Source organism: Manacus candei, unplaced genomic scaffold (genome assembly GCF_025592945.1).
Source record: "Manacus candei isolate 608988 ecotype Guabito, Panama unplaced genomic scaffold, ASM2559294v1 h1tg000014l, whole genome shotgun sequence".
NCBI lineage: Eukaryota > Metazoa > Chordata > Aves > Passeriformes > Pipridae > Manacus > Manacus candei.
This window is the reverse complement of record NW_026138062.1, coordinates 33,240,970-33,255,810: the sequence shown is the minus strand read 5'-3', so window position 1 is coordinate 33,255,810 and position 14,841 is coordinate 33,240,970. Positions and strand designations below refer to the sequence as shown.

The 14,841-nt window shown below is 42.5% G+C and overlaps 1 protein-coding gene across 8 annotated transcripts in view; it reads left to right on the top strand.

Annotated features, from left to right (window-relative positions):
- MTUS2 (microtubule associated scaffold protein 2) overlaps positions 1–14,841 on the top strand; it is a 252,063-nt gene that overhangs the window by 220,806 nt on the left and 16,416 nt on the right. For all 8 annotated transcript variants that reach the window (XM_051779009.1, XM_051779007.1, XM_051779006.1 and 5 more), the window contains 3 exons: positions 3,255–3,321; positions 9,930–10,144; positions 14,405–14,510. In XM_051779009.1, coding sequence (XP_051634969.1) covers positions 3,255–3,321; positions 9,930–10,144; positions 14,405–14,510 — 388 coding nt within the window. The remainder of the gene's footprint in view (positions 1–3,254; positions 3,322–9,929; positions 10,145–14,404; positions 14,511–14,841) is intronic.

Genomic DNA, 14,841 nt, shown 5'->3' with positions numbered 1-14,841 from the left:
CAGCTGTGTTGCTAGTATGGTCGCTGAACCTTTTTAAACCTAAGTTGGATTTGACCCTTAGCTGCTAACTCTCAGTAGCTCAACTCCAACTGGTGGCCTAGTACAGGACCTCTACAAACCTCCTTTGGTATGCTGAGCCTGTCAGACACAAAACTATTGGGAGGGCAGTTGCTTACCTTGTCTTCTCTTTCAAATGTTTTGTTGAGATAAATAGTAATGAAGACTGATGAACCCAATGGGATGTCCTGTTAATTTGGTTTCTTATACATTTGTTTCAGGAAAGTTTCCCTTGTGTGCTTATGAATTTTCAAATTGCTTTGTTGTTTTGACATTGGATATATATGAATCTCAGCTATCTCTGATAGCTTTACATTCCAAAGTCTGACCCAGTTTTGCTCTACTGTAATGTTTGGTTTCCTTAGCACTGGCATTCCCCGTTCCCTGGTTGCACTGACAGTGAAGTGCTGGTTATCTGCAGAGCCACGTCGATGATAACAAGTAGGGGCTTTTTCGGTTTGCATTACTGTCGTGTTTAGACTGCTGCAGGAACACGTGCAGTTCAAACCTATCATGTCAGACTAACAAAGCAGGTTGCTGTAACAGAAGATGTCAGGGATTTTTGTAAATTCACTGTGCATCCAGGAACCCAGGAGGCCGATACAATGATTAACCAAAACTGCACCTTGCTTCTCTTGCAGAAGAGGAAGATAAGGACTCATGTACTGTTGCTCTCTAGAAGAACGCTCTGAAAGAGGGACTACTTGAGGCCTTGGCACTGAGGCCAACCTTTGCATGTATAACCTCCCAGGAAACATAACTATGAAGTCCCAAAGAGCAAACAGAACACTAACCAGTATAAAATACAATGCAAAAAGTATTGGCAAGGCAGTCAAATGACAGCAAAGGCACCTGAGCTGTGTCAATATCAGCTGCTTGAGACAGCCCCAGGGGCTGCTCTGGAAACCATGGCCCCAGGATGGTGGGAGGCAGACTTGAGACCCACTGTCCTGGTTGATTGGTGTCCATGCTGGACCTTGAGTTATGGGATAGCATTTTTAAGCCGACACCATGGCAATTCTCTACATTTTAGGAGAGGGTCCCACCACCGAGGGTCCCACCACCAAGTGTCCTCAAGGGTAGGACAAACCTTACCTAAGATAAAACATAATGTAATATTTCTAATGGGGGATCAAAATTCTAAAACCCCTTTTTTTCCCTAGGATGTGGTTTTTTTAACTTCTTCATGTAAATAGAATAGTAACAATCCCACTGAATTCTGCTTATCTGTAGGTTCTGGCAATGGTTTGTGCAGAGCTTTCTTGCTTAAATGGCTTTTGTTTCAAATAGTGGGAGCCTGGTAATTTGAGTGGGTGCTCCCCATCTGCAAGTCCTGTACCCACTATATCCCTGTGCAGACACTTTCAAGGGCACCAAGTCCTGGCAATCTGTCAAGAACACTTCTTAAAATTACTCCCGTGAGTTAAACAGACAGTGTGGGCAGATGCAGTGGTATTCTCCAAAAGAGGAAACCTTATCTCTGTAAGGCTGCTGATTTGGGAATATGTGTGAAGGGATCTGGCTTTTTAACATACCAGGTTGTGTTTATCTGAACCTTTTAATTTTTTTTTCATAACTTTTTTACTAATTAGGAAAAAAAAGAAAAAAAAAACCACAAAAAAACGCACATCATTTTATTCTGAGCCTAATGCAGTTGGTTGGGACTGGACACTCTGCAGTCCTGGCACACAGCCCCATGTGCATTACTCAGCAGGGTATGGAGCTGACTGGAGGAACCAAGCCTTGCACTCCTGGTATCTTCCCATAACTGAGTAAGAAAGATGCCCACATCATCTGGGTCTCCTCAGGCTCTCAAGGCTCTCAAATCAGCTCAGTTTCTCACTCTGTTTACAGCAAACTTTCTGGAAAGTGTGTCCCTTGGAAATCCTCCCAAGATGGCAGTAGTAAAGGATTAATATAAATTCCACATTCCATAATTCTGGTAGTACCAGAAATAAAGTTGTGTTAGTTCTCTTAATGGAGTTAAAAATTAGGTGCAGGAAAAATAAACAGAAAGATTAAGATCTGAAATATTTTTTCCGCTTTCATTTTTGTAATATAGAACTAATTTGCTATCCTATCTGCTATGTATCCTGCTGCCAAACTAATCCTTTTTGTGTCCTAGATTTTTGTTAGCCTTGCTTGCTTATTACTGAAAGATTTTGTTTCTAGGACTCCTTGTAATTCAATTTACTACTGCACTGCCCTTTCTTTTGAATATAACTTTTCTGTAGTGTCCTTTTAGGATTCTTGACCTTTTCTAACTTGGAACATATTTATAGTAGTCTGATCTAGTTTTCCTAATAGTGAACTTCCCAGCAGGATACCTTCTTTTATCTTCTTCCTAATATGATTCAGGATACATCTCAATTTAAAGTGCCCGTATGATTGAACCATTATGCTGGGATTTATTGTAGAAAATCAAACTCCAATGGAGTTTTCCTAAGAATTTGCTTTGTCAGTTTGTACAGCACTCATCAGATATCTTCTGTCAAAGTCCTTTCATTTTATTAGTAACACCTTAACATTGCTAATGTAAAATATATTTTTATTTTCCTTTAGCCAATTCATGCACTTTACTTCCTTAAGTATTTGGATTTCCTTTGAGACTAGTCAAGGAAAGGAGCTCTTGTTCTTTACAGGTAATGAAATCACAGGAATAAACATGGAAATAGTCGTGAACTTCAGGTTATTAGTGGTGTCTGTATGGGTATGCTCACCATGTCTAGAACAGTGTGAGTACAGCTATCTGCTCTGCAAATTTGACTGTGTGAGCATATTATTATGTTTGGAGGTGGTTAAATGCAGACATAAATAGATTAAAGTCTTTTAACAGAATTAATAAATCAATATTGTACATGCAGTCCAGCCATAAATGGTACACAGGTTGACCAAAATATGATATAAAAAAAAAATGTCTTTTTAGACACATAGGAGTAAATAGAGTATTTTGTGCTGTCATGTGCACGTGAGTGTGTGTACATGTATTCACAGACATACAGGGTATTTCTAGCCAGTGAGTCGTGGTTCCTAAGCTTGATTTAAAAACTGAATGAATTAATTATAATCCCACTCCTCTCCCCTAAAACAAATCTGAGGAATCAATCTAATCTACTTTACTAAATGAACATGTGAAAGTGCTTATCTGGGATAAAACTGGGGACTATACATACTTCTCTCTCTTTTTCCTTAAACAGAATGAAAATGCCCTTGTGAAAATAAAGGAGTTAGGAGTCGAGCTTGCAAAGATCAGGGATGAAGTTGGTAAGTAGTACAAGAAAAGTAACAACAAAGTGATTTTCTCACTTTACACAAAATCAGTTATTATTATTATTTGTGACCTGATCCTGGAGAACCTGCATGCATGTGATGAAGTGTCTTCTGAAGCCTACTGGCCAGGGGTTTTGTGGCTTTGCAGGGAACTGTGATTTTACCTCTTTGCTGTGGAGATGGGACCATCACCACACATGCTGGAGCTAGTTGTGCATCATCTTTACTAGAGAAATTGTTCTTCATAAATCCGTAGCTTCCATTCTCAAACATCACCACTGCCAAGGACAAAGCATAATGATGAAAAGTGGGAACTTGAGACTGTTGCAGTGCCTGGTGACTAGGAATGCATCACTTAATTATGAACATTTGCATGGTTTGCAGTTCAGATACAAACTGAAGGACACCAAGCTCCAAACTTGCTTATTAATATCTCTAAGGTCTCTTCCTGGTGGAGACAGGAAGAGCAATGCATCCCATTTGATCTGTGTATTCCCTGGGTATCTGCATACATCACTTTTCCTTTTGGTTTCTGATCTAGACAGGGGAGACAGGGAGAGTGTAAAGATATTGCAACTCCTGAGAGAGAAGGTGGGCTTTTGCTCTGGCTTCAGTCAACAGTCTGAGTTCTTTTGGGTTTGAATCTCCCCAGAATGAGTATGATGTAGGGTTCATCTGCTCCAGGGCAAATGGAAAGGAAGACCACTGGGGCAGGGGACACCCTGGGTACCGAAAGGTGTTGAAACCACAAATGACTGGAGTTATGAACGGGGGGACTTCTTAGCTTTCCCCTCATGTGGGAGCCCAGTTGCTGGGTCATACAGTAAACACAGATTGTGCCAAGTGGACAGAGGGTGACTTGGCTGGCAAAGGAAGGCTCAGGCCAAACCCCTGTGAGATGGGCAGAACTGCAGATCCTTCCTGTGCTTCGTCTTCACCCTGCCTAAGACAACCCACTTCAGAAAAGCTGAGCAAAGCCCTTTTCTGAATCTCATCAACTTGTGTTCCCTGATATGCCCCTCCAAAATTATTTGGCTGATTTTCATTTCATGGTGAGCTTTATTGTCCCCATGGCCAACATATACTGCAGGAATGGCAGAATAGCTTTTGCAGTTATTCCCTGATGTCTGCCTTCCTCCATCCTCTGATCTCCACAGCTCTCAAAAAGGAGTTGTAGCCACCTTTGGTTGGTTGGTACATTCTTTAGGCAGGGCATATCTGATATAGTTCAATATCCATTTCTCATTTGAAAGCCCTGCTTCAATCTAGCAGGGTGGGTTTGCTCATTTTCATGAGTGTTTTTTCAAGTGGCAGTGACATGGGAAGGAAAGAAAGGTTCAGTGCTGGAGATGAAGAGTTCTGCTTCCATTTACACCATGTTTGTACAGCTGAAGTGAATACAAATCCCTGATGGCTTTGCTGGAGAACATTGCCAAGGATATAAGTAAGTGCCAGCCTGTTTGGGGGTCACAGAGTAGGATGTTCAGTAACAGGAGATCATGGCACTGCCTGCCCTTGCTATTGCCCTTGCACGTGCAGCAATAGACACCTCCTGTGCCCAGAACTGGGTCACGATGGTAAATGTGGAGACAATTTTGGTACGAACCCCAGATACTCCAGAAGAGCAGGCTGAACTGTACTGCTTCAGAAGGGAGATAAGCTGTAGACATGTATGTGCTTTCTTTCTCAGAAAGGGGAAAGGTGGTGTGAAATAGTCCTGTCCTCAGTGGTCCTGTAGGCATGTGTAATGGAGAGAAACCATTACAGGCCAGCTCTTCCTGAGCAAGCCACCACTCTGGGAGACACCAAGATGCTGAGCAGAGGCTGTTTAGGAGTGGCACAGGTGTCTGGTCATCTGCTCGGTGAAGGTAATCTTCTCTCTATAACAGGTGCAACATGAGATGCAACGTAGCCAGGTAGAAGGACTCCCAGTAGCGATGAACAAAAAAATGAACATGTGCCGGTATTGCACTTCAGCACAATGCAAAAAAATAAATCAGCGGTACAAATCCTAGTATGTATCCATAAATATGGAAGATCAATGTCTATATTTTTTAGTGAAAGTCAAAAATTACTGGACAGTCTGTTTTCCTTTGGTATGAAATTATAAAATTAAGTTTTGTGAAACAACCAGCGTTTTAAATCTGTGGAAAAGGTGAAAGGCAAATGCCACATGCATGAGAGCTTTTCTTGTCAGTGCATTTCTTTGCTATCTCTAAAACAGTTCAAGCTGGGGTTGTGGGTGCTACTGGAGACATGCAGCCCCCTTGTGCTATAGGAGGGTTATTTTACTCTCACTATCAGATGAATTATAGGTGATTCTATGAAGAAATTTAGGGAAAATCTACAGAGCATGTTATAGAACCAAGTTGTATTCTGAGTTGTTCCAGTCACTTTGATAAGTAGTCACTCATTTATTTAAAAATAACCAGTCCAGTTAAACAGCATGGGTGTTGGTCAGAAATTCCTGATTTCTCATGTGTAAATTCACCATGTCAGACTCACTGATGCAAATGCCTTAATGAATCAGTGAAACAAGGCTGGATTAACCAGGGTTGATACAGGCAGTGTGTCCAACATTTAGTTATTTAGGTAATAGCTGTAATTCAGACTTACAATTTAGGCGCTGAACATGCTTAGTTTTGAAAGCACATGGCCTTTGTTAACTTCAACAGAAACTGCAGGATTCTGCTATACAAAGCAACGAAGCTGCAAGAAAGAATACACTGTTCAGAAAAGTCAGAATTAAGTTTAAGGAAAATTCTTTTGGCAAATAAAAGCATTGTTGAAGCGATAGCAGTGATAGAGCATGTGTAAAATAGCTTAGGGAGACCTGCACCTTCTGGACCCAAGCAAAATATTTAGCTTCAGACAGTGCCCACTTTTACCCCCAGCACTGCTGTGAGTGTATCACACCTCGTCTGAAACCAGCATGGGTGAAATAGGAAAGTGCGTCTCCCTCCCCAGTCCTGGGGAGGAATATGGCCTCTATAAACACTGAGGGACTTGTTATTTTAAGCAATAAGATTTGCTCATGTATTTTGCTAGAAATAGCAGGGCTAGAAAAACATGAGAAGCAGTCATTCTACAGTCAAGACACGGATCTTTATAAATTATAAATATAAGCACTTTTCAGCTGCAACACCGGGTCTCTTGAAATAAAGAGGTTTTGAAGATGGGCTATTTCCCTTCAAGTTAGTTGAAATTAAATGTCAGAATTACCTGCTTCTTTTCTGCAGACCAATGGCATGTGAAGTGAGTTGAGAGGAGGCATAAAGATGCATAAAAAAACTAGATGAAGACAAGACGATCTGATGTCAAGTTTAAAATTTGTATTTTCTGTATTCACAAGAATTTGGAAGCCAAAGCCTGTGTGTCATTTCCTCCTGGATATGCCTCCCAGTCAGAGGACCCATAACCTGAGTGTGGTGGCTGGGATTTTCTCTGTGAATCTGGGGTCAAGGGTCAGGAAGAAGAGAAGAGTCTAAGTGGCAAAGAGCCTCTTTCTCAGGGGGGCAAACAGTCCCTCTGTGGGGCCACAAGACACCAACCCCCTGGTTCCATCAAGATTTACCCTCCTGAATGGGAAGTTGGGTTGTGGCTCAGAGTCTGTGTGTGTGGCAGGGTGTCAGTCCAGTGGTAACATCTATGTTTCCCTCACTGTCCCAGCCCATTCAGAAATGGATTTTGTTCATCTGTTGCACACTGTAAAAGCTGCTCGGTGCTCAGGGAGTAGAGAGGCAACCGTAGTCAGTCTCATTTAACCCAGCACACTGCCATCCCAGGAAATGCCACGTTATGTCAGAGTCATTTCCAGCCTGTAAGCAGCAAGGGAAATACCCAGAGAGAAGGAAAGAGACAACCAGGGTGTAACTCTTCATGATAGCAGCCAATTGTAGTTTTGCTCTCCTTGTCTTGTTCCCTGTCATTAACAGATTCATATTACTTTTCTTAGTGATTTTTTCTTTTTCTACAAGAGTGGCTCACTTTTGCAGTATCCCTATCCTGATGCCTGAAATTCACTGTTTTACAGTAACATTAGCCAGTCTTCTGTTCAGGCATCTGTTTTGGGGTCCTTGCCGGTGCCGACGCAGCTGTTTCACCAGAACCACACACTGATGCCAAAGCAGATTCAATGCCAGCTCCAGCAGGGAGGGCTCTCCCATGCTGGTTCCTGCTCCCTAGGAGGGTAGGAGAGCTGCAGAGCCTTGGGCTGCATGGGTTTTGTTTTCTGCTACGCCTGTTCCAGTAGAGCCAGGCCCAAAGGTCCATCTCCTCACTAAGAAGAGGTTCAGTTTTTCCTCACCCCTTCGGTCATTGGCCTCATTTGTCTTAGTCTGAGACTTACAGTAGGGTTCATTCCTTCGCATTAGAGGTATTTTATATTCACTATAAGGCAAATTTCCTGGGCAATGGCCCCATTTTCTGCCTCCAATGGCATTGTTGGGTGTGTGGGGAACATGCCATGCGAGCACACTTTCCCTGCTTTCCTCTTCCCTCCATTTTGCAGCTGCATCAGAGTTTGATTTGTGAATAGTTTTGTGTTTCAGGTTACAGGAAGTATTTCAGATGGACTTTCTTTTGGTTAGAGCATGTTATTTCGTTGCCCAGTCCTTCATATGTGCTGGGTAATCTCGTCAGAGAGGATGGAGAGAGATGGAGTTCATTACAGCTCCAATTTAAAGCCTGAGGAAGTTTGAATTCTACTGAAGGCATAGCTGCAAGCATAACCCCTCCTGCTCTGGGATCACTTTACATGCCAAAGAAAATAAAAAAGCAAATGGCATTCCAGCTAATGACCATATAAAACAGAAATTGTGCCATTCCATTTTCAGTATGAGGCAGGTGGGAAAGCATTCTATGTGCTGCCACTGAGGTGCTAAGCTCACTGGTTCACTCTCTTTCTGTAAGGAGCAGAGAGCTTCAAAGGGACACAGAGTTCCTCACAGTAGTCCAGAAAACATCAGGATCAGAACAGGATCCTGTTCTGGACATACTGAGCAAATCTGGATATTGATGTCCAGTAAGTGTGGAAGCAGAGCTCTAAACAGGGTGAAAAATAGCTATGTGGGAAAGGAAATGGTTAGTTCGGGTGCCCAAACTACCTTGCATGGGTGCACTCAACATGAACTGTGGGGGCAGCAGTGGTAATTTGGACAAATTGTTGCTATCCTGGAAAAAATGAGCACAGTCTGACACCATCGTAGAAAGAGCCAGAAAAACATGCAGGGTGCCAGATACTGAGCAAATATATGGTCATAGGATAAATATGGTTTTGAAGCATGCAGCAGGGAGACGGCTGCTTCCAATCCTCCTGTTTACAATGCCACACAGGTCTGTGCATGGCATGTGCATTTTGAAAGGCAAAGGAAGGATAACTATGCAGACAGTTTGTTCAAAAGCTGATGATCTTTCTAAATCAGCTGTGAGTCTAAATAAGAAAGAAGCTCTAGAAACCCACCTCTCCTTCTCTAGTATTCTGAATGTTGTGGTCATGATGATTTTAATCACTTCTTAACTGTTGGATCTTTACAAATTTGCTCTCTAAATGTTGTCTGACTGATCTTGTCCAACTTACATCACGTCTTCAGCATCTGGATTTGTTGCAACTGTTCTTTAGCAAAGCAAAAGGCTGAGAACAGAGTGTTTGTGACACAGCTTTCCTTGCATCCTGGAAACAATATAGGTGAGGAACCAGATGAGTAAATGGACTGATTATCCTTGACTTGATGGAACTGTTGGAAAACAATTGTAGACATGGTTGTGAATTCTGGGACATAATCACTGGGTTAGTTCACTGGAGTAAAAATTTCACATTTTCGGATTTCCTTCAGTATCAACCTTTCACTTGTGCTCTCTGATTCCATTAAGCACACAAGAGAGTGGTTTGAGTATAAAAGTATTTTAAGCAAGTGTGCATTAATGGATTTGAGTAGTCCTTGCTGGAGGTGGTGCGAAAGACAGGTTTATGCAGTGACCACCTTCTAACAGCTGGAAAATGGGAAGTGTGAGATGCAATCCCTCTCCTGGTCAAGTCATCAATCATACTCCTTGCATAACATGTGCACAGGGTGCTCCTCAAGAGCCCAGGCAGCTTCTGCCTTCACTGGAAGTGGGAACTTAGACAAGACTGTGTCTTGAGAGAAGAAAATAAGAAAAATCTTATATCCCAGTTGAAACACTTTGTGTCAGGTGATTGTCTCACATGCTGTGGGCCAAGTAAAATCCCCAAAGCCTCAGTTTGTGGATCCAAGACTGTGCTGACCAGGAGGGGACAATCAGTCACCCTGCAGGTCCACAGAATTCCGCGTTTTATTTATTATTAATGTTATAGTTATTGTTGTTGTTATTTTTCAATTCCAGTTTTGCATGGGCTTTTCCATACTCTGACAGTGCCTATATTGAAACAAATGCATGTTTATTATGTGTGTGTGAGAGAGCGGGACAGAGAGAATTAGCAGCAAGAACTTGTTGCTGGCTGAGATTCATGGAAGTCCCAGAGTCAGTGAGAACCACCGTGCTCAGTGATGTATGAACAGGTCCAATTGCACTGTTGGGTCCAGAGGAGTTTAGAGTCTGACTGCATGGTCTTGTCCCCACAGCCCTCAACACAGCAAGATGGAAGAAACTACTGAGCGAGAAGGAGGAGCTGGAGAGGCGCTTCGAGGAGGAGGGGAAGCAGCTCCGCAGGCAGCAGGAGGAGGAGATGCAGGCGCTGGAGCAGCGGCTGCAGGAGGAGTACAGCGCTAAGAGGGAGAGCCTGCAGGAGCAGCACAGGCTGCAGCTGGAGCAAGCCAAATTGCAGCATCAGGATCAGGTCAGTCTCCATCTGTGGCCTTTGAAGAGTAGTCCATGCCAGTACTGGGAGGGTTCAGGTAATGAAATATATATTGAACATTCCAACAGGAAGGCACTGGTAATGAATTGATGACTGGAAAAATGTATTTATGACTATCTTTACTGCTGTTTCTCACTATTAGTTCTGCTGTTATTTCTACAGAGTAGTCTATTACATTGCTATGTCTTGTCTTCACATGCTTCCCTATGTTTCACAGTAAAAATATTAAGAGTATCTCTGCTGCCCACACATACTTGCTCCTCAATCTACCTATTTTAGGCAATTTATATGAAACCAAGGCTTAACAAGAGCCTGCTCAACACAGGTAAGGCCAGCAGAACCATGCCCATTATTATTTCCAATGCTAGTTAAACAGCACTACAGTGAAGTGATAGCACCCATGCAACACATGCAGCATAAACATCAAGCACACGATGCACTCCAGATCCCCTGATTTCTGCTTCACCATCCAGTCTAATCTCTTGGAGTGTATGTCACAAGTGTTTCTCCTTGCTTTGCTTTCTATATCTAGGTAGGAATACTCTCATAAGCAGCTACTTTTGTCTTATTTTTGAACAGCTGAAGTGAACAACACTGTAACTCACCTATGGGAGCCTCTCATATAGTGGCAGAATATCCTGTCCTGGATTATGTCAATAATGCCTTTACCCGGTCTTTTCTCATTTTGCCCCCAATAAGCACTGGATGCAGTTCTGATTTTTCCAGCTGCAACTCTTATCCACTACCCAACTCCCCAGGTCATGAGGGCTTTTCTCACATGTGTATCTGTTGCACTCAGATGCGCTCTGTAATCTGTGCCTTTAGGCTTTAACATGCCACAGCCCCTGCTGCCATGGGCATGCCACCCGGGTATCTGATGCAGCACAAGGGCCACTTGTCTGTGGAACATAAACCCAGCCAGTAAGGCCCCCTGTTTGCCAGCATTTTGCCCAGAGAAAAGGGCTAGCCTGCACTGAGTTCACAGGAGAGGAGAGATGCAGCACAGCAGAGATGGCAGCCTGCAGTCTTTAAGGTCAACAATACTGCCTGTATTTGATGTACTGTGACACTTCTGGGATAGGAGCTGTCCTTGCTGGCACTTGGGTCAGACAGCCATGTAGGACAGACACAGAGTGACTGCTGCCCTTGGTATCACTGTGCAGTTTGGTTTGATTCTTCAGTGCAGGGGTGTGAAGGACTCCTGCCGGATTTTACCTTTTTTAATTGCTGGGCCTGCTAGTTGGTATTGATTTACAGGCTTGTAACATGCAACACAAAGGCTTGAAGCAACTGGGCTGTTTTGCCCCAGACAAATTACCCGTTTCTGTTACTACATTGATTTTCAAAGATGCATTAGAAGGTGCTATCAAATAGGTTTTCATGTCCTAAACCATATTTTTCAAAATATTCATCTGTGAATGGTTAGAACCTGTGCTCATCCATGTCTTTTGGTCCTCATTTTCATTTATGCAAGTTGGTTTTCTTGCAAGGCCTCTACATTTTCTGCTTTTCTTTCTGATATGAAAGAGGGGTCATGTTCCCAAAAGCCTTGACAATTTTTTCCTTTCACTGTGTCACTGTGTCAGTCTGCCTGGTAGAAGATATGGGCTCTAGCTGCAAGGCTTGGCTCTCCTGGAACACCAGACATCAGCATTTGTGAAGGAATTTGTTCTGACAGTTAATTTTTTGCTGAGCTCTGCTACTCTTTGAAGTGCTTCTTCAAGCTCAGAGGACCACAAGAACAGATCTTGGTTCTTCTCCTCTCAAGCTAATCAGGGCAAGAAAGGGTGATACAAGTCATTGTAGAACTTGACTAGAAGTATGCTTATTTTTCTCATTTTCATCTACTTTCACTCCATACATCATTACACAGAAGAAGTGGAAATGCATCTTTCCCTCTGTGGGTTTGCTCCAGAGGGAGTTCCTTGATTTCTGAAGATAACACAAACATTCCTCTTCACTGCTTTGAAAATGCTGCTGTGACTCTAGTATATCAGAGTTTTACGCCATATTTTCAATTCATAATTCAGCTACCGTGATGAGTTTTATCAGGATTTCCCTTTGAATTCCTACTCCACTGTAAACCCATCCTGTGTTGAGTGCTCTTGGATCAGAGGAGGCTGACAGGCCATGTTGGAAAGCTGCTCACCAATGTTTCTTGGCCAAGGAAATGTAACTCTTACGCTGTACATGAGAAAAGCCTTGTCCTTGAGCTGTCCATCTGCATGAGGGGATTTGAATTTGCGTTCGCAATAACAGTAACAAAATCCTTTTGGCCATGGATCTGCATGTATTTCTGTATTCATGCATCTAATTTGGAAGATAGTCATCCCACTTTCATGGTTTCTAGTCACAACTTAATCTTCCATGCTGTATTGCTGTAGTGACCACTTAGTTCACTACTGGATAGCTGTTGTTTCTTTGGATACACAGTTGTCAGATTTGGGAGGTTCAGCTGTTTCTGAGGAGATAGCAAAGCATGGGAGCCAAACTCCTCATAAACCGATCATATATGCCAGTGCATTCTCATATCTCCTTGTAACTAAGGGCAAAATTGCAGAATAAAGGCTGTGGTCTGGCTTGCCCACTAGAGCTTTCTCTTGATTTTACTTCATTAAGGCTTAAAAATCCCGCCTGAGGTACCTTTTATAGCCAGAAAAAAACATGACTTGTGTTAAGTGTGTTGATCATGCCTATAGAGTAATTTAGTGGCAAAATTGGAATTAGCACCCAAGAGATCTGCTTTCCAGTGCCAAGTTGACTATCTGCCATGAAAAATTGCAGACAGGAGGTCACGCGGGAAGATAAAAAGAGTCATTTGGGATGTGGATATGAAACATGCAGAAGACAGAAAAATCCCTACAGATCATTTAGGACATATCTAATTGACTTTATAGATAAATAACCTGCCAAGGATGGTGGCTGTGAGAGGAGACCCCTTCACCTTCTGAAGGGGTTGGAGTTGAGCATAATCATTCCTATGGGGTGCTGCTCAGCTGAGAGGCAATTAAAGTATGAATAAAGACTTAAGTAAGGATGAGGTAAAGAACATGGCAGTGCTCATGAGGTTTCAGCCTACAGACATCATATTCAGGGACAAGGTGCTCTGGAAAAAGTCAGGTGATAATTCTTCCTGTCCCATTAGTAGCTTATTGAGTCATCTACCCCCCATCTTTCTTTGCTCTTTCATGCAATATATCAGCAGGCTGAGTCCCAATTATTTTGCAAACAGTTCTTCACCACTGAGTCATCTCCCACATTACTATGAAAATTAGTTTGGATAATTTTAAATTCCATGTTAAATACCTAACTTTCATTCTAAGAGCATGCTTTCTCCAATGTGGTTGGAAATTTTGCTTCTGTTGGGTTACCTAACACGTTTGACTGTTAAAAGCAGTGAAATAACATTTATTCCAGTCAAGGCAAACTCAGCTGCAGTAACTTTCTACCATCATTTAACATAACTGTGAACAAAAAAAGCTGGTTTGAGTCAAGGCACTTTGGAATGAACAGCCATTTCATTCCACATAGTGGAATATATAATAGTCCGATCCTCTGCCTTGCCAGATATTACAGATACTAGGGTGTTAAATGTAAGGAATAAGACCACTGTGGTTACAAACCCCAGAAAAACAAATCAATGCATTGAATTCAGAAACTGGTCTGGACCACTGACTTAACCTTGATCACCACTTTTCATTGTATTTTCTTTAATGATGTATATCAAGGGACCATCATTAGGGATCTCACTCTACCTTTAGTCAAGTCTACTAGCAAACAATATACTGAAGGAATCACAAACCCACTGGGTGCACTGGAACACAGGCTGCCCACAGCCCTCTTCCAGTTGCTCCCATGATGGCTTCCTCACTCCCATGATGGCTGTGGGTTGTGTGGTCATTAATATAATTTAGATTAATGCAATGTTGAGATTTCTGAACATTTAATAAATGCCGTCTTCACCTAAGGACTTTCTGACCTTTTGCTTTCTTATGTACATATTTATCACCATTAAGCTAAAAGAGCAAAAATACTATCAGCAGTGACTACACACTACCACTCAAGGCATCAACATGCCTGTTTTGTAATGAATAAAACTGGCTCAGGTACTGGAAGTGTCATGCTCAGTAGATCCCTTTAGTGTTTCCAGCTCACTGGAGCTCTCTAGCAGTGGCTTGTCAGTGTGCCACGGTGTGTCTAATCATGTGTCCATGTCTCCACTCACTGTTGTTGGAACAGGTGGAAGATATCACAGCTGTACATGAAGCTGCAATGTTACAGTTGGAAAATAACCACATAGTTGCCATTACGGTACTACAGGATGAGAATGACTGCAAGATTCAAGGTAAGCCAGAGACCACCCAACAGCTACACAGCTATTCCAGAGCAAGAATTAATGCTGTAGTGACACTGTGTAAGCCTGGATTTTCTTCCTCCAGAGCAGATGATACAGAAAATTTGTGTTGGTCTAGTGCTTTCACATGGGTTGGACCACTAAATTCATGCTAGAGCAGAGGGAGAGCTGTCTGCAGTGTGTACAGCATCTAACTTTGACCTGAGATTATCTGAGGGGGGTCTCTGGGTCAAAGATAAGACTCTCCATAGGTTGCTGAAAATAGAGTCCAAATTCCACCTCACTTCACACACATACTTTTCTCAAGAGGCTAATCCTTGGG